This window comes from Mus caroli, unplaced genomic scaffold, assembly GCF_978045245.1.
Source record: "Mus caroli unplaced genomic scaffold, Mus_caroli_1 scaffold_1, whole genome shotgun sequence".
NCBI lineage: Eukaryota > Metazoa > Chordata > Mammalia > Rodentia > Muridae > Mus > Mus caroli.
Genome location: NW_028227256.1, coordinates 190,723,133 through 190,748,029, shown reverse-complemented (window position 1 = coordinate 190,748,029; position 24,897 = coordinate 190,723,133). Strand labels below are relative to the sequence as shown.

Sequence of the window (24,897 nt, the reverse complement as noted above, 5' to 3'; positions counted from 1 at the left end):
ATTATTTGCTGAACAATCTCATTTGTAATTATAGCCTTAAAATACTATTTTTGTCATGTGCTCAGTTTTCTTTTGAGATTTTGCCTATTTTTAACTTGATTCTAATTAATTTCCCAGTTGCAGTGTCTAATATTGTAGAATTTTGTCAGATTTCCCATTATTCTTCACACCAATCCTTAGAGATGAATTGTAAAGCAGTCCTGGTGCTATTTTTGCTGAGATCACAGTGAGGTTTCATGGGATGTTTCTTGACTACCCTTTAGTGCTGGTCTTAATGATCAGTGTGAAGTTTCACAGTCCTTGTTCCAGAACAGCTTTTTATTTTACTCGTTCTTCTACTTTGTGTCATATCAGCCATGTAACGTGTGTGTGTGTGTGTGTGTATGTGTGTGTGTGTGTGTGTGTGTGTTTGCTTTTCATTTGGCCTTGACTGGGATTAGCTAGAGCAGTTGTATATGAAGCCTGTCTTGTGTTTTTATCATGCAGCTTCATGTCTTCTCATTCCCCATGTAAACAATGCTTTGCCTCTAACCCTCCACTCTGTCTTGGGTCTGTTGTGTTTAGAGTTTTTTTCAATTTTACCTAATTGGATATAATGCCTTTCTAATATTTAGTTTCTGTGAACTAACTAACTTCTCCCTTCACTGCAATTCAAGTTCATTTTAAAAGTTAGTTTGGAAGAGGTCTCTATTTTCACTATCCATTCTCCTACCACATCTCTTGAAAGCTAGATTTTAAATCTTTCTAGTAAGAAAGTTTTATTTTAATTTTTCATTATGATAAAACATATATGGCATAAATTTACATCATTTAATAGGACCTCATGTGAATAGAATTATCTACTATTTACCTTTTTATGTTTTTTTTATATTTTTATGTTTTAAGTGATACAGAATTAAAGTTTTCAAGGTTTACTCAAGTTGTGGCATTCTGAGAATCACATTAGTTTTAAATTAGTTATTTGTTTCCATTAATTGTGGCAGTAACCAAAATATAAAATATCAATATAAAAATTTGCCATTATAATGCTGAATGCTTTCACATTGATGTACAATTGTTATCACTATCCATTCCAGAATGTTCTACTAATAAAATAATAATAATAATAATAAATATTGATGATAATAATAATACCAACAACTTTTGTGTTCCTCTCGTCTCAGTCACGGATAACTACTTGCTACTTTCTGTCTCAACTTTACATAGACTAAAGAGTGCATAGAAGTGGGATCATTCAATATGTGTCCTATTGTATCTTTAATCTCATTTAACACAATGTCTTCAGAGTTTACCCGTGTTGTGGCACGTGTTGGCGCTTTATTTCTTTCTATGCCTAGATAATAGTCGACTAGAGTTCGTAGTTGATAATAGTACATCCCACATTTTGCTTATACATTCCTCCACTTGAGTTGTGTTTCCCATCTGGCTGTCATGAGCTGTGGACATTACAGTACAAAGATCTGGTTAAATTTCTGCTTTCTCCTAAGGGATGGCTTAGCTGGGCTGGCCATTTGGTGAGTCTGTATTTAACATTTTATAGAACTTTCTACATTAGTTGAACAGCTTTCCATTCCCACTAGCAGTGCATGGGGGCCACATATTCTGTATGGCTCACTGCTTTCTATTTTGTGACACTGTGTTTTTTTTTAGTGACCATTGTGTTAGTGTGAAGTAGCATCTTTCTGGTTTGGGTGGTTTTTCCTAATGATTGATACTTGTAAATATCTTTTCATGTGCTTATTGGACACATCTGTATATCCTTTGAAAAATGTTTAGGTCCTTTATACATTTTTTAGTTGGGTTCTTTTTTAGTTATTTGATACTTTCTTTCTTTATCTATTTATTATTTATTTATTTATTTATTTATTTATTTGGTCTGATGCCTACAGCTATCTCTATCTCCTTCTCCTTCTGTTGCCTGTACATGCCTCAACACTTAACTAAGGGAGTGAAGCTTTCCCTGTGCTTTCTTTGTGAGTTAATTTCCACATGTGGTGTTAGGTCACTAAGGCTCCAGCTCCATGATTAGTGATTGTTGTTTCCTCACTGTGTGTCATGGCTCCCCTGTCAGCCAAATTAGCCATATACATAGTCTTTTTCTGGACTTTGCTTGATCTAAATGTCTGCCCTTCTTTGTGAAATTGAGTCTTTCTACTTTTGTCTTCATTTTCATGTTTGTTTGGGCTATGCTGGTTGTTTAAACAAAAAAATAACATGTCGCTTTTAGGGTCAGCTTGACAATTTTTCCAAAGAATTCATGTTAAATTACTGTGGCATTTATGTTGATCCAGTACATTGGCTTGGAGGAATACAGCCATTTTAACAGTAGTAACACCTTTTAATCCATGAACACAAGATGTTATTTGGTCATTTAGATTTTTAATTTCTTCCTAGTTCTGCCATAATTTTTCCCATTAATTAGTTTATTTATTTATTTGTTTATTTATTCACTTTACATCCTGATTGTAGCATTTCCATTCTCCCAGTACCTCCCTCACACAGCCCCTTACCCCCTCTTTTCTCTCCCCTCCCCTTCACCTCTGAGAAGGGAGATGTCCCCCTAGGTACTAACCTACCTCGTGTGCCTTAGTTTTTAGATATGCTTTAAGTCATTGATTTTTTTTGTCATATGTCATAATTTTACTTTTTGTGATATGGATCCATTCTATGCAATATTGCACTTTGTTCATCGGTTGACAAACATTCAGGTGATTTCTGCCATTTAATTTTGTGGCTGATGCTGCTGTGTTGCTATGGAACTTTTGGAATTCTTGCTTTCAGGTCTTCTGGTGTCTTCCTAGAAGACTGGTTCCTCAATTGACAGTTTTTCTTTATGACACTAGGTGCACATGTGTTTATGAAGGTCACATCATTCAGATGGACTGACCCTTCACATTCGACAAGTCCCCTTGTTATGCATAGTTCATTTTAAAAATTATATATATATATGTATATATTTTGTATATATATATATATCTGTGTGAGTAGCTATGCAGACCACAGATGGGTATCAGATCCCCCAAAGCTGGAGTTACAGGTGGTTGTGAGCTACCTAGAGCAGCAAGCACTATTAACTCCTTAGTTGTCTGTTCATATATGCAGCTAAGTTTTTAAATCCATTTTTTTCTGATACTGGTATAGTCATTCCTGTTTTCTTGTTGTTGCTATTTAGTCTAATGTGATTTTCTGCAGTGGCCTGGATCGGAACCCGCAATGCATCCATTGTGTACCTGAAAACAGAAAATAAAAGGTTCAAAACAAGACATCTATCCAATAGCATTGAGAATAAGAGTAATACCCAAAGGGTATAATAGCATCGTCTAAATAACAAACTAGCATGATCAACTACACGCTGTGCACAGCAGATACACTTCAGAGTGTATCACTGAGAAGTGCCTCACTGATCTACCAGGGCTGCACTTGAAGGTTCAAGCAAGCCCACACTGAGCTGAGTGTGTGTGCATCGTGGATTGGATGGGAAATGTGCTCCATGTATTTGAACTCTTGGTCTCAGTTGGCAATGTTCTTAGAGAAGGCTATAGACCTGCTTAATGTTAGGAGTCCATGATAGTTAAAATTGAAATTTGCCTTTTGTCTTCATCTTATAAACACGGATGGGCCCAGGATGCATAAACACACACTGATGGTAGGTTCCTGTGTTTGTTATTGGTTTTTATCTCCCCACTAAAGTCTTTACAAATGGGTACTCTGCTGAAGCAGAGTTTGAGTGACTTGTGTAATGTCTAATGTAAAGGTAAATGCCTGTTTTAAGAAGCAATGGGAGGAAAAGACGGGGAACAGTCAAATTTCAGTTTAAGTAGATCATACTATTCAGTGGGACACACTTGGGCCACTGAAGTCATGTGGGGCTGGTTAGCACAGACCCCTTCTCTGACTCCCCAAGCACTCTTCCTAGTACCTGCTTTGTGTATGTGGCTTAGTCTTCTCTGCTTGTCAATTCAGTAAGGAAACTTGGATTTATGTATTTTTCCAGACTTTCTCTATACAATTTTCTGAAATAGAGAAAAAGTAATTAAACATTACTTGTACTTATTAGGAGATAACATTATTTTTGGCTCAAGTAATTCTCATTCAGGTTGGGTAGTCTGATACCATTATTCTTACGGTTTCTTTTCAGTAATTTGATAGATCTCTCAATGAAGATGCTCTGTGTGTGTGTCAGGGGGAAATCTAAGGCATTAAGAGGGGGCTTGGCACCTCTGTGGAATATATAGTGTCAAACTGAAACTTTGTATTTTTTCTGTGTACATGAGTCTGTATATGTTTCAGTGTGTGTATGTAGAAGGGACTTGGATGTGTGTGCGTGTGCATGTGCGTGTGCGTGTGCGTGTGTGTGTGTTGAGACAGAAATCAGTATGGATGCCTTCCTCAATCGCTCATTACCTTATTATTTGAGATAAGGTCTCACCCTGAACCTGGAACTTACAGATTGGGTGAGACTGGCTGGTCCGGAAGCCCAGGGATCCTCCTGTCGCAGCCTCCCCAGCACAGGGTTGCTGCACTTGACATTTTTACATGGATGCTAAGGATCTGAACTTGGGTCCTCATGCTTTTATAGCAAGACAGCACTTTACCTTAGCCACTGTTCCCACCTAACCCTTGGCTTTGTGTATTCTTAGGTATTTCTGTTTGTTTTTGCTGTGTTGCAATTGTAAGTTCTTTAGTCACATGAGAGCTTAAACTATGGTAAATTTAAGAAAATATGTGTTCATTTGTCTTCAAAAATAAATTTAGGATATTTTGCCTTACCTTCTATGCTGTCATGTTGACATTTTAAAAAGACTTTCAGACAAAAAAAGAAAATGCAAACAAAAAAATGTACAAGCCAAATTTAATACCAATTATTTTTTTTAATTTTTTTTCTTCTTTTTTATTAGATATTTTCTTTATTTACATTTCAAATGTTATCCCCTTTCCTAGTTTCCCTTCTGAAAATCCCCCCACCCACCCCCTGCTCCTCAACCCACCCACTCCCATTCCTGGTCCTGGCATTCCCCTATACTGAGGCATAGAGCCCTCACAGGACCAAGGGCCTCTCCTCCCATTGATGACCGACTAGGCCATCCTTTGCTACATATATAGCTCGAGCCACAAGTTCCACCATGTGTTTTCTTTGATTGGTGGTATAGTTCCAAGGAGCTTTGAGGGTACTGGTTAGTTCATATTGATGTTCCTTCTATGGGGTTTCATTCCCCTTCAGCTCTCTGGGTATTATGAGGTTTTAAATAGAAATATTTTATTGTTAGCTTGCTAAAGAGGGAAGTAGAAGATGGAATGAGATTATTTCTGACATAGACCAAAAAGTTTTTAACTGACAATTTTGCCTAATAACACACAAAACATTTATTCTGTTTTGCAGTGATATGTTTTGTTACAAGTTAGTTCCTAGCCCTGAGCCAACTGTGTCCATTCATACATGTAGCCAACTGTGTCCATTCATACATGTAGCCAACTGTGTCCATTCATACATGTAGCCAACTGTGTCCATTCATACATGTAGCTGTCTTATGATGTGACCCAGCCACATGACTGTACCTATGGGATGTTAACTTTAATAGAGGTAGAAGTTTTTACTTCTGAAATTTATCGAATCTCAGATTTTATTCTAAATAAAGCCTTAATAATAACAGCCCATATTTTCTACTCTGATCTTTTAAAAAATAATAATATTACTTGCTTGATGATTTGGTTAATTTAAAAGATGTACATAATATATTATTTTAAAGCATAAATAGCAAGAGAATTAAAGGGGGCTGGTGAGATGGCTCAGTGGGTAAGAGCACCCGACTGCTCTTCCGAAGGTCCAGAGTTCAAATCCCAGCAACCACATGGTGGCTCACAACCATCCGTAACGAGATCTGGCGCCCTCTTCTGGAGTGTCTGAAGACAGCTGCAGTGTACTTACATATAATAAATAAAAAAAAAAAAAAAAAAAAAAAAGAGAATTAAAAATTTGTAGTGTCTGGATGACTTGATTGGTGCCACATCAGTTTTCTTATGTCTGATGAGACACAGAAAGCAGCTGGGGAGAATGCTTGTCACTGGTTTCCGTAGTAACTCCCAAGCTGCTCTGGAACTTAGAGGCTGGAGCCATGGTAAAGGGTCTCATTAAAAGGGCAAAGGACATGAAGGGTTCAAGCATACACTTTTAATTAGTTGCCAAAGCTGGGTAGAAGTAGAGGAGGTGCTATGAGATAACACTGTTAGGAACAGACACTTTTGAGCTCAGAAGATGGAGAGGAGAGGAACAGGGAGTGCTCACAGCGGGCCCTGTCTTAATCACACTGTGGACATGAGGGTGCCCACTGATGGAAGGGAGGCCTAGCCTCTTACTGATGAAAGTGCAGGGTTTGCTTGTCATTCCAATGTCACCACAGAACCATCATTTATTCAGAGGAGTACCCTTTAGCCTTTCCTGGCAGGGACTGAACTGTCAAGGAAATAAAACACCATCTTAGGGGTCTAGCAATGGTTGCATGTGGTTTTATTTTAAATGCAAATGAGACAGTTGCCCAAATTATTAACTGTTGAGGTATATTACATTTTCAATCAGTTTTGGGGCATATTAAATTTGAATGAGTTAAAATAATTTAGGAAAAGTAGACAGGAATGATTATTTTCTTTTAGAAAATTATGGTGGATAAAAGATTAATAACTCTTTTAAGACAGAATTCTTCAAAGATTTTCTTTTGAGTTGCAATCTATAAAGAATCATCTTGTGTTGCATTGCAGTTCAACACATTATTTCTTCCTGTTGCTATAGAAACTAATTCTGGTGCAGCTGTGATTGCTAATCAAAATTCTAACATTTTCCAACCTTTCCCCTCCTAGTTCTTCATTTTATTTTTAGTTATAAAATAATAGATTTCAATGCTGAGTTCAATGGTCAAACATTAATGCAAAGACCTTATAAAATTTGAGCCCTTTTCTTTGAAAATACAGAGATATTCTTATTGTGTAGTTTTTTTATGAATAACAAGGAAACAAAGCCTTTTGCTGAATATCAAAGATCTATAATTGCTGTATTACATCAACATTGTGAGGCACTTAGCTGCTTCATAACCCTAAATTGCTACTGTTTCAACATCTATTTCTGAGATGTCTGCTTACTTGGTATTATAAAAATGAAGAAAAAAGAATCCTCAGAATGTCTGAAGTCTTTTCATATAAAACCTAAATGGAACTTCATTGTTTCATCCGATGCAGTATTGAAATCGCATCATTCGTGACTATAGTGAGCAGGAGCTAGTTTGTTGCTCTCGTTTTTGTCTTTATTAGTGTATACCCTCCAACAGGTCACACTGCTGATTTCATCCAGCATAAAACCTAAGTGTATTTCACAGGGCAGGACAGTCATGCTTTTTTCCTAAGAACATTATTTTTCATTTTATGTAATAACAAGCATAAAATTTTATAAACAATTTATTTATAGCAAAAAAAATATTCTGTCTTTGAACACAGATTCACCCAAACACATGCTCAGTAGGGCTTAAGATGATTCTATATTTAGTCTTTGGTATGTTTTATATCAGTTACAATGTGAACTTGCATATTCAGTCATTTGCCAGATTTTTATTTTATGATTTATTTTATGATCAAGTAAAAATTGAATTTTATTAAAGCAAAGTATTAATTGTCTTTTATTTGGAACTTAGAGGTGAAAAATATACCTTTGTTTCAGTAAAAAATGCATGGTAAGAGTAATAGATATAATTTAATGATATTATTTTATTAATTCTTTTATCTTCCATTTATTTGTATGCCTCAAAGGTATTAGAATTCATTCCTTAAGCCTGAGAATAATAATAGCAGTAAATAATAATAATAATAATTGTTATTCATATTCTCATGATTATTATTGTTAAATAGAAATCTTTGTGATTTGCCATGAACCTTTAATGATAATCTTGGGTTATGATGAGGTAGAGCCACAGTGAAAGCTGCACGGTGCTCTGATAGGTCCAGCAAAATGGCTTAGTAAATAGAAGTGCTGGCCAAGTAAGCCTGACAAGCCTTCCAATCCCCAGAACCCAAAGCTGAAGGAGAGAACTGACTCCCAAAGCTGTTTGACCTTAACGTGTGTGCCATGGTGTGCACATATGGTTGACATCTCTTTGCCAACTTTTACATTGTCTCTCTTTGATCTTGTATTGCTTACTAATGTTGGATAAAGTGTATGCTACAGTTTATCCAACAGTTTTAAACATTTGTCTTAGGTTGCTCATGGGTGACTCTTGTCTAAGTTCTAGAAAATCTATCAGAAGAAATTACCCTCCAGGAATCAGTACTCTCCTTGGTGCCTCCTTTATATAGACTTATGGTATCCAAAGTTTGTCTTTGATGGTCTTATGGGATTTGAATCTGTATGTAAGAAAAATGATGGAATCATTTTTCAATACTGTGTAGTGTTGCATTTTATATAATTTCCTTCAAGCTGGGTCTTTCCCTTGGTTAAACAAATTTTAAGCTCCTTGGTAGAAAGATTCTGTCTTACTTTATATTGCCTGAAACTATCGCGTGTTTGATAATTTATCTATTGAGACTCTGTATTGTGAGAATATTACATAGTTTTCCCTCCTCAAACCCTGATAGTGTATGTATGTGTGTGTACTTAAGAGATTTTTGAGATACAAAATTCTCATGTCATGCGATTCACTCATTTAATATTTTCAGAGAATGGTACAATTGTTAGGGCATTCTTAGCACTCACCACTAATATTCATTCAAACAAAAGTACAGTTCTAGCAACTACTGTGTTTGATACCAGTACCATTACTCACACTGATATGTGTCCCTCTTCTTCACCTTTCATATAGATGGAAAACACAGTAAGCAGTTTCTTGTGACCTTTTCTGTGTGCTGGCTCTCGCCTCTTTTCTCTGTATGGCTAAGTGGGCTTCTGTTATAAAGATGCCTGCTTTCTGTTATTATCTCATCATCTGACAGACACTTAGCATCCTTCTACTTTTTGGTAGCCTTAAATAAGCTGCTAGAATATGTGTATACAGAACATTATGTAGGTACATGTTTCCATAGATCATAAATATGAAATTGATTGGCCATCAAAGTGTCTTTAAAATATTGACAAGTCATGTCATTTCTCAGGCGTTCTTATCAGTAATAAGAGATTCTAGTTTACACACACCATGTCAACCTGCTTTTGTACTCATTATTACAGACACTGTGAGTGTGAACTGATACCTAAGATTTGGAAAATTGCTTAGTTTTTTGGGGTTTCTTTTTTTGTCTTTTGGGAAAATTGTTCCTAAGAATAATTACACAGTGTGCTAAGTACTAGGGAATTAGGTACAAAATATTGACACAAAGGAAGGAATTGTTAATAGACCAGAAAGCCTATGTCAGGACTGGAGCAGTAAAAACAAAAGTGTAATTGTAGCAAATACTGTGTATGGTATCAGTGAGGTATGAAACTACACGTCTGTTTCTGGGAGCTATAACTCTCTGAAAAGGATGGTATGGTGGTGTTCAGATGCATGTGAATTAGTACTGGAGGCAGGGGGACTCCTAGGATGTCAGCCTAGCCTAGGTTACATAGTAGGGATATAGTGTAAGGTTTTCATAAGGATTTCTTCCGAATCAATAATGAGAAGTCATCAATTTGTCTCTAAGATGTGCAGGGTTTGGACAGGTGCATCACCAGAGAAAATTTATGAATGGACAATTAACACAGGGAAGATGCTCAAACCATTAGTCACCCAGGGAAGTGTACAGTCAAAACACTGAGGTTCCTTCACACAACAAGCTGGAGGGAAAAAACTTAACATACTGCCAGTGTCAGTGTTAAAGAAGAAAGGAAATGGGTGGCCCCTTCACATGCGGCTGGTTTGAAGCCAGAGTGGTACAACCACTTGGGAAGTATTTAAACTGTGGGCTTCCTCTAATCAATTAAAATATATAAACTCTACATAAATGCAACAATGTAAAATAGCAGAGGCAGCATTTATGAAAGGGAAAAAAGTCAGATACAGCTATTCTGAGTGGTTCTGATTCTGTGGCATTCTAGAAAAGGAATGGAAATATTGAAAAAAAAAATCAAAAGTTGCCCTGGGGCTGGATTCATTGGAGACAAAGGAATGAACAGGAGCAGTCAGGGAGATAGACTTTTGTTTTGTTTTTTATCTCAAATGTGGTCGTGATTGCCCAATTGCAGGCATTTACTAAAACTCACTGAAGGAGCTGTATTTTATTTCCCATAAGTCAGTAGAGCGTATTGTTTTGGTTGGGGTGTCTGTCACTGTGGTAAAACATCATGACCAAAAACAACTTGGGAAGGAAGGGGTTCATTGTAGCTTACAACTCTCCGGCCACACTGTCACTGAAGTCAGGGCAGGAACTCAGAGCAAAAACCTGGAGACAGGCTCTGAAACAGGCCATGAAGAAGTACTTCTTACTGGCTTGTTCTCCATGACTTATTCAGCCTGATTTTTTCATACCATCCAGGGCTGCCTGTCCAGGGGTAGCACTACCCACAGAGAGCTCCCATATCCAATCATCAATAAAGAAAATCCCCTACAGACTTGCCTATTGGCCATTTTTATGAAGGCATTTCTTTCAACGGAAGTTTTCTTTCTGGGATGACTTTAGCTTTTATCAAATTAACAACAAAGTAGTCAGCACATATATTTTAGAAGTAGAGGAGCTAACTCATTGCCATGCTTAGCTAGCAGTCACTGAAAGGAACTCTGAAGTCTGCTGTGTAGAAACACCTGCCTTCTGGTGAGCCTTTGGCATTGCTTTATGTACTATGTGTGGTAGGGTGGGGACTCCTGGTCCTCTTCACAGTCTGCTAGGGTCCCCTTGAGTTTACTGCTCATCAGCTTCATCCCCTCTCTGTCCCAGAGCTCCCCACCTCCTGAGCACAGCAATACTGTTGCCTTCTCAGATTCTAGGTATTAGGATGTCCATAGCAAAGCTGTCCTATTCCCAGCTTGGGTCCTGTTTCTTACTTTAAAAATATTTGTTTTCTATATTTTGTCCAGTTTTGTATTTTAATCCTTATTTTACATATATGGATGTTTTTGCCAACGTATATATCTGTGCACCACCCAGCATACCTGGTGCCTGCAGAGGTCAGGAGACAACATCAGATCATCTGAAAATGGAGTTACAGATAGTTCTGTGCAGCCATGTGGATGCTGAAACTTAAACCTGGGTCCTCTGCAACCAGTCCTTTTAACCACTGAGTGTTAAAGTATCTTTTATTTGCCTGTAGTAATTGTCATTTTGAGACTTACTGCTTCTGTCTGCTAACCCAGGCCTAGTCCTGGAAGCTTCTAGCCTCCATACAATATAATCTAGGCCTAGAATGTCTTCAGTCTCTGAGATGTGCTGCTGAATAAGCTCACCATTTGTCGCTCTTTCTGAACTCTAGCTGACTGGTTCAACTCAGCTGTTCTGACTCAACCTCCTCTCTAAGCTGACTGATTCAGTCTGTCTTCTCTCCCTGCCTCTGACTGAATTGTTCTGCTTAGCCTCATACTAACTTTGGTGATATGTTCTAATCTTCTGACTCCTTCTCATTATCTGGCTTGTTCTGTCTATACGTGTGTCTACCTTAGTTTCTCTTTGCAACCTGTCTCTGTAATACTCTCCTGGTAAAACTGTACCCATCCCTCTTTTTTTCCCTCTGTGCTGCTCTCTCTTAAGTAGCCCTCTTTTCTCTGTGTTCTTGTGAGAGTTGGGCATAGTCTATTCTCTCAAATCTTTCTCTGATTCGTCAGTTTGTCACTCAATTAGACATCACTTTCAAATGTGGGTGGTTCCTTCTACAAGCATTGTTTGGGTTTAAAGGTCATGTCTATATTCTAGCCAGAGAGATTAAATGTGTGTGCTAAGGCTGAGTCACTACACAACTGGAAACTTTTTTTCAGTAAATACCACAATCCTGTGGTTCACAGAGTGATCAAATGTCCAACAACCACTGAGCCATCTTTAAAGCCCCCATTTAATCCAGTTTTACGATTGATATAGCTGGAAGGTGAATCCAATATCATTTTCTTCTTCTTTGACAAAAGTAGAAATTCCTTGATGTTGTTAATTATTTATTATATGTTTATATATTATGCAGGATAAATTTGAGTTTTGAACATGAAGCTAAGTGATAAGCATATATATTAATATAATTGATAAAACTGAGTGAAATCACAATTATAATTTTCCAACAATCCTCCCTTAAATTCAAGGAAGAATTTGTCAGTTTCATTGTAGTTGAATAAAATGAAAAAAAATGATACCACTATTGATACTGAGTTGTGTTTGTGTTATTTGAAGATGTCAAAATGTACTTTTTAGTTTTACCTTGGACGTGTATGCATGTGTTGGTTTGTATGAGGGCAGGTGCATGTATGAGTATGACTGTGTGCATGTGGAAGCCTTAGGTGCAATCTACTTTGCTTTTTGAGACAAGGTTTCTTACCAGACATTATCAATTTGGTTGATCAACAAAGAGCTCAGGGGTCTCCTCCAGTTTCTGTTTGTTCAACTCAGGGGCTACAGACATGCATCACCATGCCTGACCTTTCAATGTGAATTGTAAAAGTCAAACTCAGATCCTATGCTTGTACAGAAATCACTTTCTTTACTGGCTAGGCTGTCTCTTCAGCGCAGCCGAGAGTTTTAACTCAAAAGATTTTTTTTTTCTTTTAGCTTAACTTTTGTGAAGATTTCTGAGGAATAACAAAGACCTCTCTATTTTGACTTCAGAAGTGTTGTATGTTTACAATGATTCCATGAATTTTATGGCAATATGTTTGAAATATCTGCTCTGTATATTTAGAATTAAATTGGAACCAAGGGCTGAGCTGATTGCCAAATCCTTGCATGGTGTTCATGAGGCCCTGGGTTCAAGTCCCCTGTAGCACAGGACGAATGAACGAAGGAGTGATTTTAGCAGAAGTGTTTGCTTACCTAGGTCATCTCTGAACAGTATACCTTTAGTATTTCCTGAGGAAACTCCTCAGGCGCTTTTTCAGATTTATATTATCCAATGGGTCCTTTCAAGTACCATATTTCCTTTGGTTCTATCTCAAGCCCAGGTTCTGGTGTGAGCTGGGCATCTGCTCAACTCTGAGCTACATCCAAAGCCCTGGTTTAACTAATCTTGCTATATTTTTCACATTTATTTTTGTAAGGAAATGTTTTAAATGATGATTTTCTTTTTATTTCTACCACATCAGTATATTGTTCCAATATGTTATAAGTAGAAGAGTTCTTAAACTTTCTTTTTCTTTTTTCCTAATTCTCCTTTCCAGTTTTCTCCCTAGTTCTTCCTCCTCGCTCCCACTGATTCTGTATCATAATCTTAAAACAAACAAAACCAGTGCAAGTTCATGATCTTGGACCCAGAGACCTTATTGCCCATCCAGTCCTGTAAGAAGTAAGTTACCACAACCATCTTGTCTTGTGTTGAGCAAAGCACCTTAGTGGTTGTGTTCTCAGCTGTCTAGTAGGCACTAGTAGCTGTCTAGTATCTGTCTAGTAGCTGTCAGGTAGACACGAGAGCATTTGCTGGCACAGGCATTCGTAGTTAACGTGAGCAACTCCTGCAGTGTGTGCAGATGATAACACGGAAGTGGGGCTGTGGATGAAGCTCTTATGGACACTCCGTGTGTATGCACTGTGCACTGGAGAAGATGGTCTGTTGGATTTTCCAGAAATAAAAGCCAAGATGATTCTTGAAGGATAGTATCTAAAATTATCTGTGGGAGAGGAAGAGATGGTTAAGGGTATTGGGTGAGGGGAGGATCCACTGGTGTTTTGCTGTGATTGTGCCGAGTTGTCTTAAGTCCTGGAGAGCTGAGGTGAAGAGCTGGGGTGGAGCTGGATGGCGACGGCTTGTTTAGAGCACACTTAAAAATACTTAGGATGTTGTCCTGAATGTCATGTATAGATATCTGACAATTAAAAACTAGCTCTACAGAGCTTTAGTACTGTAGAATGAAAACCGTGTATTCGGCCTGTAGAACTTTAGTAAGATGAGACATCTTCTAGGCATATAATTGAGGACATGTTTCCTAATATGGCATAGAATGAAATGAATATGTGGCCTTAGCCTGTGGACATGGTGAACTAGCCAAATGTATTACCCCGCACTTGGTCACTGAATGCCTTCTTCAAAGTGCTTTTATGGCACACAGCAAACAATCATAATGAACTCTGTAATCCTGATGCTGAATCAAGATTAGACCCTGAGGAGTACATGATAATGATCCCCAAGAGATGCTTGTGCCTGAGGATCATATGGCCAGGTTATGTATTGGAGTGGAAGAATGGTCATGTTGAACTCTGTTGTTGAAATCCTTAGATGCTATTTCTGGATCAGTAGAATATTGAACACTAAAACACCTATCCATTAAAAACCAAAGCAGAGAAATAGAGGAAACGTAGGTGTTATACAATTTAGAAACTTTCTATTCACCTTGCTCTATATGGGTCAAATTTTAGAAGTCTTCCTATTTGCTTCACACTTGTGGTGTGGGTTGTTGAGCATGTAAATATTTTCAGGCCCTAAAGCCATTCCAGGAGATACTATTCTCTAGACTAGCCTTAACCCTAAACTCCTCCTAGTCCTTATAGTCAGCCAGATCCATAACATATACTCAAGAAATGAAAACCATTCTTACTCTGGTTGAAGTTGAAAATCAAATGGATGGTTGCAGAATATATCATTAAGATTTAATTTCTCTTATCTTTCAGGGTCACCTCTGAAAAGGGCTATAATACTAGAACATTCTACCTCTATTAGTGTTGGCATATATATCATTACCATGTGTTGTTTTCTTACCCTCAGCTGGAAAGTCACAGTTATTCCTGCTAGGGCTGTGAGTGCAAAAAAGTGTCATTCCAGCACCCATTGCACCTGCTCTTAGTGACAAGATCAGCTGCCACACCCACCTCACACCTGAGTGAGCACATGCTATCAGCTCTGTACTACACACTCAGTCACGGTGCTGCCTTCTTTGTCTCTGTCTGATACTAATTCTTCCTCAGCAAAGGAAGCGCTCCCCACTCTGCTTGCTGAAGGCAAGGGCGGCTTGTACTGGTTCAGAGATTAGGCAGCAAGTTGAATTGTTTTCCCCATTCAAAGAGAACATGTGTTGAGTAAGGAGAATTAGCTGTTGCTGCCACCACTGCTGCTTCTGCTCCTTTTCTTCCTCCTCCCCTTCTTCCTCTTTCTCCTTTCTCTTCTTCCTCCCTTGCTTCTCCTTCCTCTTTTCTCCTTTCTTCTTTTCTAAGATAAAGTCACACTTTGTAGCCGCGGCTGGCCTGGAACTCATTTTATAGATCAGGCTGCCCTTAGACTCATGGAAACCCACCTGTCTCTGCCTACTGAGTGCTGGGATTAAAGGCTATGCCAACATGTCTGATTATTAGCTTTTTTGTGTGTGGAGGATGGTTTGAGTCAGGGATTATTTCAGACCATCAAGAAAATAAGCTAAACAAGGAATTAAGAGGTTTAAGACCGTACAAAAATAATCCAAAGTATATTCTAGTAAAATTCATTCAAAGGTGCAAAAAGTGAAAAGATAATTTTAAACCCTAGTCTTTCACTGCGGTTCTACTGTCAGGGTTCTCCAGTGATACTTGCTGCGCTGTAACCTACTGGTCGTCTAGGTTACGAAGGTCAAATATAGACTTACTGCACTCTCCTCTCAGACATCAAGGCGGATGTGTCCTGCTTTGGACACTATTCCAAGCTAGCAGCTTCTTAGTTTCCTTTATGACTATGCCAGAGTTGTACGTCCAAATATATAACAATCCGTTATCAAAATGGAAGGTAACATGAAGCTTGTGTACCTCCTGAAAACACAGACAGGGTTCAGCAAATCCTCTCTGACTGTGAGAGGAACACTCCATTGCATCTCTTTGACCTTGTGAACTTTTCAGCACATTGTTTCATAAGTTTTGGTACTAAGTTCTGCCAAATGCAGGTGTTAAAGGCACACCATCCCTTGGCTCCTCTGCTCCTCTTTTCTACTTCTTTGCTGTCATATACAGAGATGAGTGTGAGGTGTTCATGCATTCAGATTCTCTGTGGAGTGCAGGGTGGCATGGAGCAAGAATATTCTTCCTGAAGCAGGACAGTAGAGGTATTTCTGGTGTTGCCAAGTGGAACAACCTGTTAATTTTTGTTATCCCTGTGTTGTTTTGAAAGAAAAGCACTTGCTAGCTAGTGCAGCATATCAAATGCCAGGGCTGTCTTAATTTGCTCAAGAAGGAGCTTCCATCTGGAGTGGCAACTGCAGTTGAAATCATCGTCTAATTAAGGTTATGATAATCTGCCATGGTTCTTTCCTTTTTTATTTTAATTTTTTGCAATGCTTTTCAAATCTATTAGTTTTTGCAGTGGCAAAACTAGTGAAAGCATTTACTAAACATGTAATTCTCAAGTCTGTGTTTCTCTTTTGAGATGCCTTGCTGAAGAAAAGAAGCTTTGCTTGTTTTAACTAACCGATCCTGAACGAGTATAGCCACTGCTGAGAAATTTGAAGTTTGGAGTCCATCAGTTGTTGAAAGAACACATGAACTCTGTGATTGGAAAAATGACACCAATATAGTTTGTTTTTAGACATTTGATGTTTTCTGGTATTACTAATTATGAGATCACTTTAAGATTTTACTTCTCAATTGTCCTTTGCATGTGCGTATAGAAATTCAGTTGCCTTTGCCCTTACTAACCGCCTATGCTGAGACTGTTGAATGTACTTTAGTATAACAAGTCCTTCCTCTTTTCCCCCCGTCTTTCTCTAGTTTTTTGTTTTGTGTCATGATAGTTACCTGAAATTACTGACAATTTTATTTCTTTCCATTCTTTTTTTTTTTTTTTTTTTTTTTACCTTCTTGATCCTGCCTTATTGCACTGGCTAGAAAGGACCTCTGGTATGTTGTTGAATTGAAGTACTGGTAACAGATACTCATGTCATTCCTGAGCTCGGAGGTAAAGGCTTCAACCCTTCACCATCAAATATGACATTTGTTGTAGGACTTATCTGTAGGAGACAGGGACTTTCTTAATTTTTCAGATTTTATCATGAATGGGTAATGAATTTTACCAAGTACCTTTTTTTTAATATTACAGTTAACATACTAGTTTTTACTGTTAATTTTTTTTGTATACTAAATTTGATTGGTTAAATTTTAAATGTTACATTCATTTGGAACACAGCATTCCTACCAGGTTAACCAAGTTGGTTTGATACAGTGCTGCCTGTGTGGCTCTGGCTTTGCAGTGCATATGTTCTGACAAATTTTATGTGTAACTTTACAAGATGGATTAGCTAACACTTTGTTTTTCTTTGAGAGTTTTTTTTTTAAGTCTGTGTCACATTATGCTGACATAATGAAATAATTTAGGCAATCATCTGCCTTTAATGTTATCTGGAATATATTGTGGAAGATTGGTAGGGTTTTGTCTTCCTTCAATGGTTAGTTCACTGTGGAAGCCATCTGAGCCTACAGTTTCTATTGGGAGCTTTTAAAAATGCTTTGTTTTGTTATTACTTTGTTGGGTTTTTTTTTGTTGTTGTTTTTGGGGGTTTTTTTGTAGTTAGTATTAGATTGTGTGGTTTTCCTTTGTCATTCTGGGCCTATTTTAAATCACTGGTTAGTTATTTTGTGATGGCATTCTGCTTTCTGAGGTGTGTTTCTAGTGTTTCCTCAGATGATACACAGCCATACCTAATAGTCACTAATGCAGGTGCTACTATCTTCTTTACTGTAAAGAAGAGGCCATGCACCCATGTTCTTCCTCCAAGATCCTCTCATCTGTGTGGACTCACAGTCTCCTCTCTCCTTTGATGAAACAGTAATCCTTTACTGTAACTGTCTGCTCAGAAACTCTATTGTTCCTGGGCGCTGGCTGATGGCAGCCGCCTGATGCTGCCTCTTTGTTCTTTTGCTGCGTCCTTGCCACTCTTTGAATGTGTTTCAACATCCACAGCCTTCCTACACTCATCTTGTACTTTCCCGAGCACAGTTCTAGAACTGGCCATTACTTTGGGCAGTTCTGGTTGTTTGTAATATTGAATATAGAATAAGATTCAACCTCTGAGTGCTGGGCTCACTGATGCTAGGGTATTGGCATTCTCAAACCTCACTGGGAAGCCTTAGAATGTTTATTGCATGGCTGTATGTATACGCATAAACACACATGTACGTACATCTATACTGTGTTAACTGAGTATATGCCTTAATTAGTATTTCTGTTGCTGTGATAAAATACCATGACCAAAAGCAGCTGGAGGAGGAAAGGGTTTATTTCATCTTAAAACTGCATGATGTAGTCCATAATCTAGAGAAGTCAGTTCAGGAACTCAAGCAGGGCAGGAAATGGACACAGGAACTGATGTGGAAGCCATGAAGGAATACTACTTCCTGGCTTGCTCACCCTGCTTCCTTATAGCATCCAGGAGCACCAGTGCAGGAGTGGTACCACAGTGAGCCGTTCCCCCGCACATCAGTACGCCAAGAGAATGCTCAACAGGCTGGCCCACAGACCACTCTAATTGGGATATTTTTCTCAACTAATGTTTACTCTTTCAAAATGGCTCTAATTTGTGTCAAGTTGACATAAGCTACAACACAGTAACTGTGTATTTTCTCTTTAGTTCATATATAAGTCATCAGAGTTGGCTCTGGCTTTTTTCCCTTCCCATATTCTAACTCCTTTATCCAACAGTAAAAGACCTGGCCACATTTACCTGGGAGCATCTGATCTTTGATCATCAAGCCACACACAGCTTTCTCCTCTGGCATCATGCATCTGTTTGGTTTACCTCCCAGTTACAGATGGCCCTCAACATGAACTTCAGAGGGTGCTCACCACCTAACCTACAGATGCTAAGCTCCTTCTGAAATTAAGCACCATGGTCAGGGCTCTTCTTTCGCTAAGCTGTCTTGTCTGTCACTGTCCTCGATAAGGTCATCTGTCAATGCCAGTACACACCACTCAATTCCTGCAAGAACTGAAATCCTGGCCTCTTTCACTCTTAATATTAATAACTTACATTACCAGTTTTTTTTCTAACTACTCTTGTCTAGCAATGTATCAACTTTATTTCTGTTTTTAATGAATTGTTTTTGTTAATGCTTTATACATGTTTTAAAATTTATTTTTCTGCTTTTATTTTATACCTTCTATTTTCAGATTAATTTATTGATTTTGTTTTGTTTTCTTGAAGTTCCCACATATTCTATAATATGCACTTAAACCTGCAAAATTCTTGACTGACTATATGTCAGTGGGTCTGTAGGTATTATCTAATTTAACTCATTGACAGATGAAGTATGATATCTAGAAGATGAGAAAGTATTGCTTAATGAGTTACATGGTGTCTGTTGAGGCTGTATTTGTAGCTATATACAGAGAAGGAAGCTATGGTGTTTACTTTGGTGTTTTTAACTTGTCTTCCTTCGTCATCAATGGTTGGGATAATGTTTCAGATACCCGGGCTCTCCTGGGTGGTTTTTTTTTTTTCATTGTTTTTTGTTTGTTTGGTTGGTTGGTTTTGGGTTTTGCTTCTCCTCAGAGCTCTTTCTCAGGCTTGTCACTTCTCGGTCACAAGGTGGCTACTGAACCTCAAGCAGGAGGAAGGAGATGCTGCTTGAGTGTCCCTTCTGTCATCGGGAAAACCAAACATTTCTGCACCCAGGCTGAAACCTTCCGCTTGAGCCCATTGGCAGATGTAGCTGGTGCAGTGCTAGGAGGACAGGGCTCACTGTGTGGCTGTGCCATGCAGCTGGGTAAAGCCACTTGCCTCATGCTGTCTTGGCTGCCACATGATTGTGGTTACTAGAGGTCCTCTCTAGTTTGGCTTCAACTGCATTGTTTTGATAACATTTTGAAGTTAATGTACTAGCCTCACTAGGTAAGATTCTTTATTTAAAATTGGGACTTTTGATCAGCTATGTAAATTCATGACTCAGAGATAATTATTTTTTTATTTGAATGAGGACTTTGGTATTTTTTAAATGGAGGCTTTAATTTTTATGTCAATTTAAAGGAGGAGCTATATTGAGTATTTGAACTGACCTCTATAGCAGTTTTATTTTAACTATCTTTTGTAGGAGCATTGTTTAACTTTAATATTCAACACTGAATTCTGGATCTATCTACATAACCTTATCTGCTTAAATTGTAAACCGATACCAGTATAACTACAGCCCTATACAATTTCCTAGCTCTCCTATCTCATTTGTGTGTATTAGTGACATTGTATGCATATAGCATAGCATCTAGACTTAATATGTTTTGGAGTGTTCAATAGCCATTATTTTAAAGGTAGATAAGAATTAAGAGGGTTTAATTTCTTGTGGGGGACTTTTGGGATAGCATTGGAAATGTAATTGAGGAAAATACTTAATTAAAAAAAAAAGAAAATACTTCTCGGTGTTAAAAGTGATTAAAGTCTTCAAAGTGTAACCCCCCCAAAAAAAATTCTTAGAAAGAAAATGGAAAAACGGTCATTTTTTAAACTATGTTTATTAGATCATATAATATATGTCAATCCCTTACCCATTTTCATAGATATGTTTAGTCTTTTTTTTTTTTTTTTTTTTTTTTGGTTTTTCGAGACAGGGTTTCTCTGTGTAGCCCTGGCTGATATGTTTAGTCTTAATTGAAGATGGAGGCATTATTATTAAAGCAAAAAAATTAAAAGACAATTTAAGTGAGGGAGAAAATTCAGCTACCTTATCACTCCTGGAAGTGGTGGTTCATCCTGTGGACCAGGATGAGCAGGACTTAGGCACGGACTGAACATGGTTTATTATGGTTCTAAAACCAAGTAGATGTGGAAAAATGCTAAGTTGAATGCTGATTACAATTTATCCCCATAACTGAGAAAGTCATGTAGTTCATTTGTTTTAGTCACCATGCTTTTATGACCCCTCAAGAGGCCATCAACTACAAGGGACTTATGAATTCCACACGGCATTGGGAATGCTTGAGGAGAGAGGCTCAGTCAAAAGACAGTTCTGATCAGGTTTCTTTATATAGTTTATTTTTCCTGATCTTATTGGATGAGAGGAGAGTGGAAAGCTAAGGAAAGAGTCTGTGCCTGGACTAAGGAAAGAGAAAACTCATTTAGGCATTTTAACTGTTTTTGCTATTGAGTGTTTACTTCACATTTTAAAGCTGTTTATAGTTACTTGGACTGAAATGGATTAGAAACGATGACCACACTCTTGTCCTTGTCAGGAAACTGCATTCAGAGAATGAGGAGGACACCTCCGTTGGATGAGCTGCAGCCGCCGCCTTACCAAGATGACAGCGGTTCTCCTCACCTCTCATGCACACCTTCCGAAATTGGGGATGCCAAGTGTGAGATTTCCCACTGCAGCAATAGCCCAAGGTGTTCTTTCAACAAGTGCCCTAGTGAAGGAAGCACGGGTCATGAGGCTGAGAGCTATCACAATAAAGGATATGAAGATGATGTACCTAGTGACAGCACAGCAGTCCTTAGCCCTGAAGTAAGCAGAAGCGCCGTGGTTGCCAAGGAGAGCTCTGAGGTTAAGAGTCTGCGCTTTCCCATGATGGTGCCAGTCTTACGGTGTCTCATCCCTTGTAGCTTCTCGTACCTTATCTAATAAACTTCAGATGCTATTACAGCCTGTATTCTACAACCTGCCCTAGAGATGGGTGGCCAGGGATCACTGTTGTTTCTTAAATATTTTATATAGAACATTCTGGAATTATTTTCCTGTTTGTTCATATTGAGTTCATGCTTTTTATTTTGAACCTTTTACTGCTAAGGGATTATTGAGTGTTCCACAACCCTTTCAAATTAATCTTACTGTATTTTCATTTCATAGAGTATAAAAGGAACAAATGCTAGTTAGCTTTACTGGTGAAATTCCATAATTTCCTAATTTTAGTGTAGTTGGCTGTTTTTGTTTCTTTTCTGGAATGAAGAATGTAAAAGTGGCAACAAAATGATTGTAGTTTCAAAAGGCTTTTTGTAATCCAAAAAGAATTTGTCTGATTCTTAGGATGAAGACTAAGGTAACCCAAAGCTTCAAATGTAGAAATTCACTGTAAGATTTGCTTTCTTTTACAAGTTTTACATTTTGCAAGCTCCAGGCTCAGTGGAGACATCTCTCAAAGAGACAAAGTAGAGACTGACAGAGCAGACATCTAAAATACTCTTCCTGTCTCTGCATATGTGTTAGTGTATCCCCAAATACATGTGCATACACCAAACATATACAACATTAAATATACATATACAGCATATAGCCAAGACATACAGCCTATGGCAAACACATACAATATACACCAAACATATAGCTTATATGTGCAAGACAATTTAAAGAGTATCTTATAAAAGTTTGTTCTTGTTTTCCATATATAATACCAAGGACTGCATAAGACTTACAGTGTCAGAGACTCCTATCTTTTTGTTGTATCTGGATTAAAGAAGAACCTTTTGAAAAAGGAAGATGAGGAAGAGGAGGGGAACATAAATAGGGCTTAGTACATAGTGTAGAGTTGACTGAAAAAACACAGAAGCTTGTTTCTTTCACTTACATTTTAGTTACGAAATGCTTTACATAATGACCTCATTCAGGGCCCAGCTCCTTATGGGAACCTACCATTCCCTAGAGCACTGTCCTTGTCCTTTTAGTTGAAACTGACCCCACACACTACCTGTGTGCCTGCTTGTTGAAAGAGAATGGAAGGCAAGCACTTCCACTGCAAGGTTAAGCTAGGTGTTCCCCATAGGAGCTCTGTGTGCCTCTATCCGCTAAGCGGTACATTAAGCATACCCGAGAGAGGCTCTGGGTGGTAGTGTGCTCTGTGAGTGTATCCAAGGTAAGAAAGCTTTGGAACATTCTAACAATAATCCAAAATTTTAAATGAAAATAATGTATATTTTATTAAATACTTGAAGGGTCAAATACTTGAAAGGTCAGAAACCTGGTTTAAAATTGTCAGTAACTAGGTAAGATTCCCCAGATATCACAGATGGTTTGACTAGCAGGAATTTGAGACAATTGCTGGCAAAATGGTCTTAGTTTCTGACCATGTCATAATTAACATGTGCAGACTTAGCCTTTCTTCAGATTTTGAAATGTATATTTCACCATGTCATTGGCAATTAATGTGAGAAGAATACAATTGTTTTGAATTCTAGTTGAAAACTGAGATAAACACAATCTATGATATAAAGTGTGACTGGATGTACACTGTCTTGAGCCCTTTTCATTTCTATTCAGTTTCCTATTTCCACTGACTTTAAAGTCTGATTGTGTATATTCTATTTTAGATGAAGGCATCTTAGACATACCTGAGAATGGAGCCATATTTTTCTACCCCACTTAACTTTGTTTTTCTCTGCAGACCCCTCCCTCAGGAACAAAGACTATGACACTAATATGCACATTAAACTCTAATTGATACAGACACCCATCCAGTTTTCTCAAAACTGTGATAGTGAATATTACACTCAAAAGATCTCTTCATTGTGAAGTATTTTACCACTTAAGTTTCTCTGCCCTGTAAGGGAACTTTTGCCTGTAGTTCACTTTCTTCATGATAGCAAATGAAAATTATTTTTATGTCATTCTAAAAGAAATTGGCATTTATTTGCATACTAGATTAAGTAATAGAGTTAAAAACTAAAAACATTTAAATTTGCTTTTCTTAGGACATGTCAGCTCAAGGATCCTCCTCACAGCTTCCTAAACCTTTTGATCCAGAGCCAGAAGCTAAATATGGCACATTGGATGTGACTTTCGACTATGACTCTGAAAGACAGAAGCTCCTGGTAACGGTGACAGCTGTCACAGACATTCCAACATATAACAGGACAGGTGGCAACTCATGGCAGGTACACCTTGTTCTTCTACCTATAAAAAAACAGAGAGCCAAAACCAGCATCCAGAGAGGACCATGCCCTGTCTTCACAGAAACATTCAAATTTAACCACGTTGAATCCGAGATGATTGGAAACTATGCAGTTAGGTTTAGACTATATGGTGTCCATCGCATGAAGAAAGAAAAGATTGTGGGGGAAAAGATTTTTTATTTAACAAAGTTGAATCTTCAAGGGAAAATGTCGTTACCGGTGATACTGGAACCTTCATACAATCCTTCTGTGAGTATCTCCTGAATGACCTGGATACAGTTTCTGTTCATGGCACATGAACACATGCTACTGAAGGAGTCTATGATCAACTCCACTGCTTCCACCGCATATCATTTGCCTAGTAACCAGAGGCATTTACCTACGGCCGTCTGTCCTATCAAAGTTGCCCTTCAAGACGATGCTGGTTTCCTTTGTGTGTTTTCTGTTTTCCTCCTAAGTTCTCATGCAAGCCTTGTGCATTTGCTGCTGTTAAGTGCGTTAAATGGTTGGTTATGCATTGTCCAGACTCACTACAGAAGTTCCCCTCTTCCTTACAGGTTAAACCAGAGGACACAGAAGGAGCTTTCTAACCAGTTTTATAGAGTGTGTACTGCTGCCCAAAACAAAATTATTTTTCTAGAACTGCCACAAAATTATTTTAAAAGTAAAAATAGAGAAAAAGTCCTTGTTACACTTTACATCCTTTTTGAGAAAAGACTAAAGTGTTTTTCACTAAAAAAATTATGACCTCAAGTTTTTTAATTTCTTCCATATTATAATCACACATTATCTCTATATTTTTAACAAAATTCCCACGAGGCATTACAGATTTCAGGAGAGTAATGGCTGTGTTGTTTATTTAAACCAGGGAGATGCATTATGTCACAAAGTTATTTCAGTATGAGAAAATCTGTGATTTGGGTAAGTGTAAATTATGACTTATATTTCTTTCTGTGTCATATTGGATAAGAAACATTTTATAATGTAAATATGCAGATTTTAGAATACA

At 37.9% G+C, this 24,897-nt stretch overlaps 1 protein-coding gene across 7 annotated transcripts in view; it reads left to right on the top strand.

Moving 5' to 3' along the window:
- Syt14 (synaptotagmin 14) overlaps positions 1-24,897 on the top strand; it is a 145,502-nt gene that overhangs the window by 79,563 nt on the left and 41,042 nt on the right. For 5 of the 7 annotated variants that reach the window (XM_085844001.1, XM_021173063.3, XM_021173070.3 and 2 more), the window contains 2 exons: positions 21,239-21,510; positions 23,688-24,137. In XM_085844001.1, coding sequence (XP_085700127.1) covers positions 21,239-21,510; positions 23,688-24,137 — 722 coding nt within the window. Of the gene's footprint in view, positions 1-21,238; positions 21,511-23,687; positions 24,826-24,897 lie in introns of those variants that run through there. The other 2 variants (XR_015048656.1, XM_085843979.1) reach the window with 2 other exon arrangements.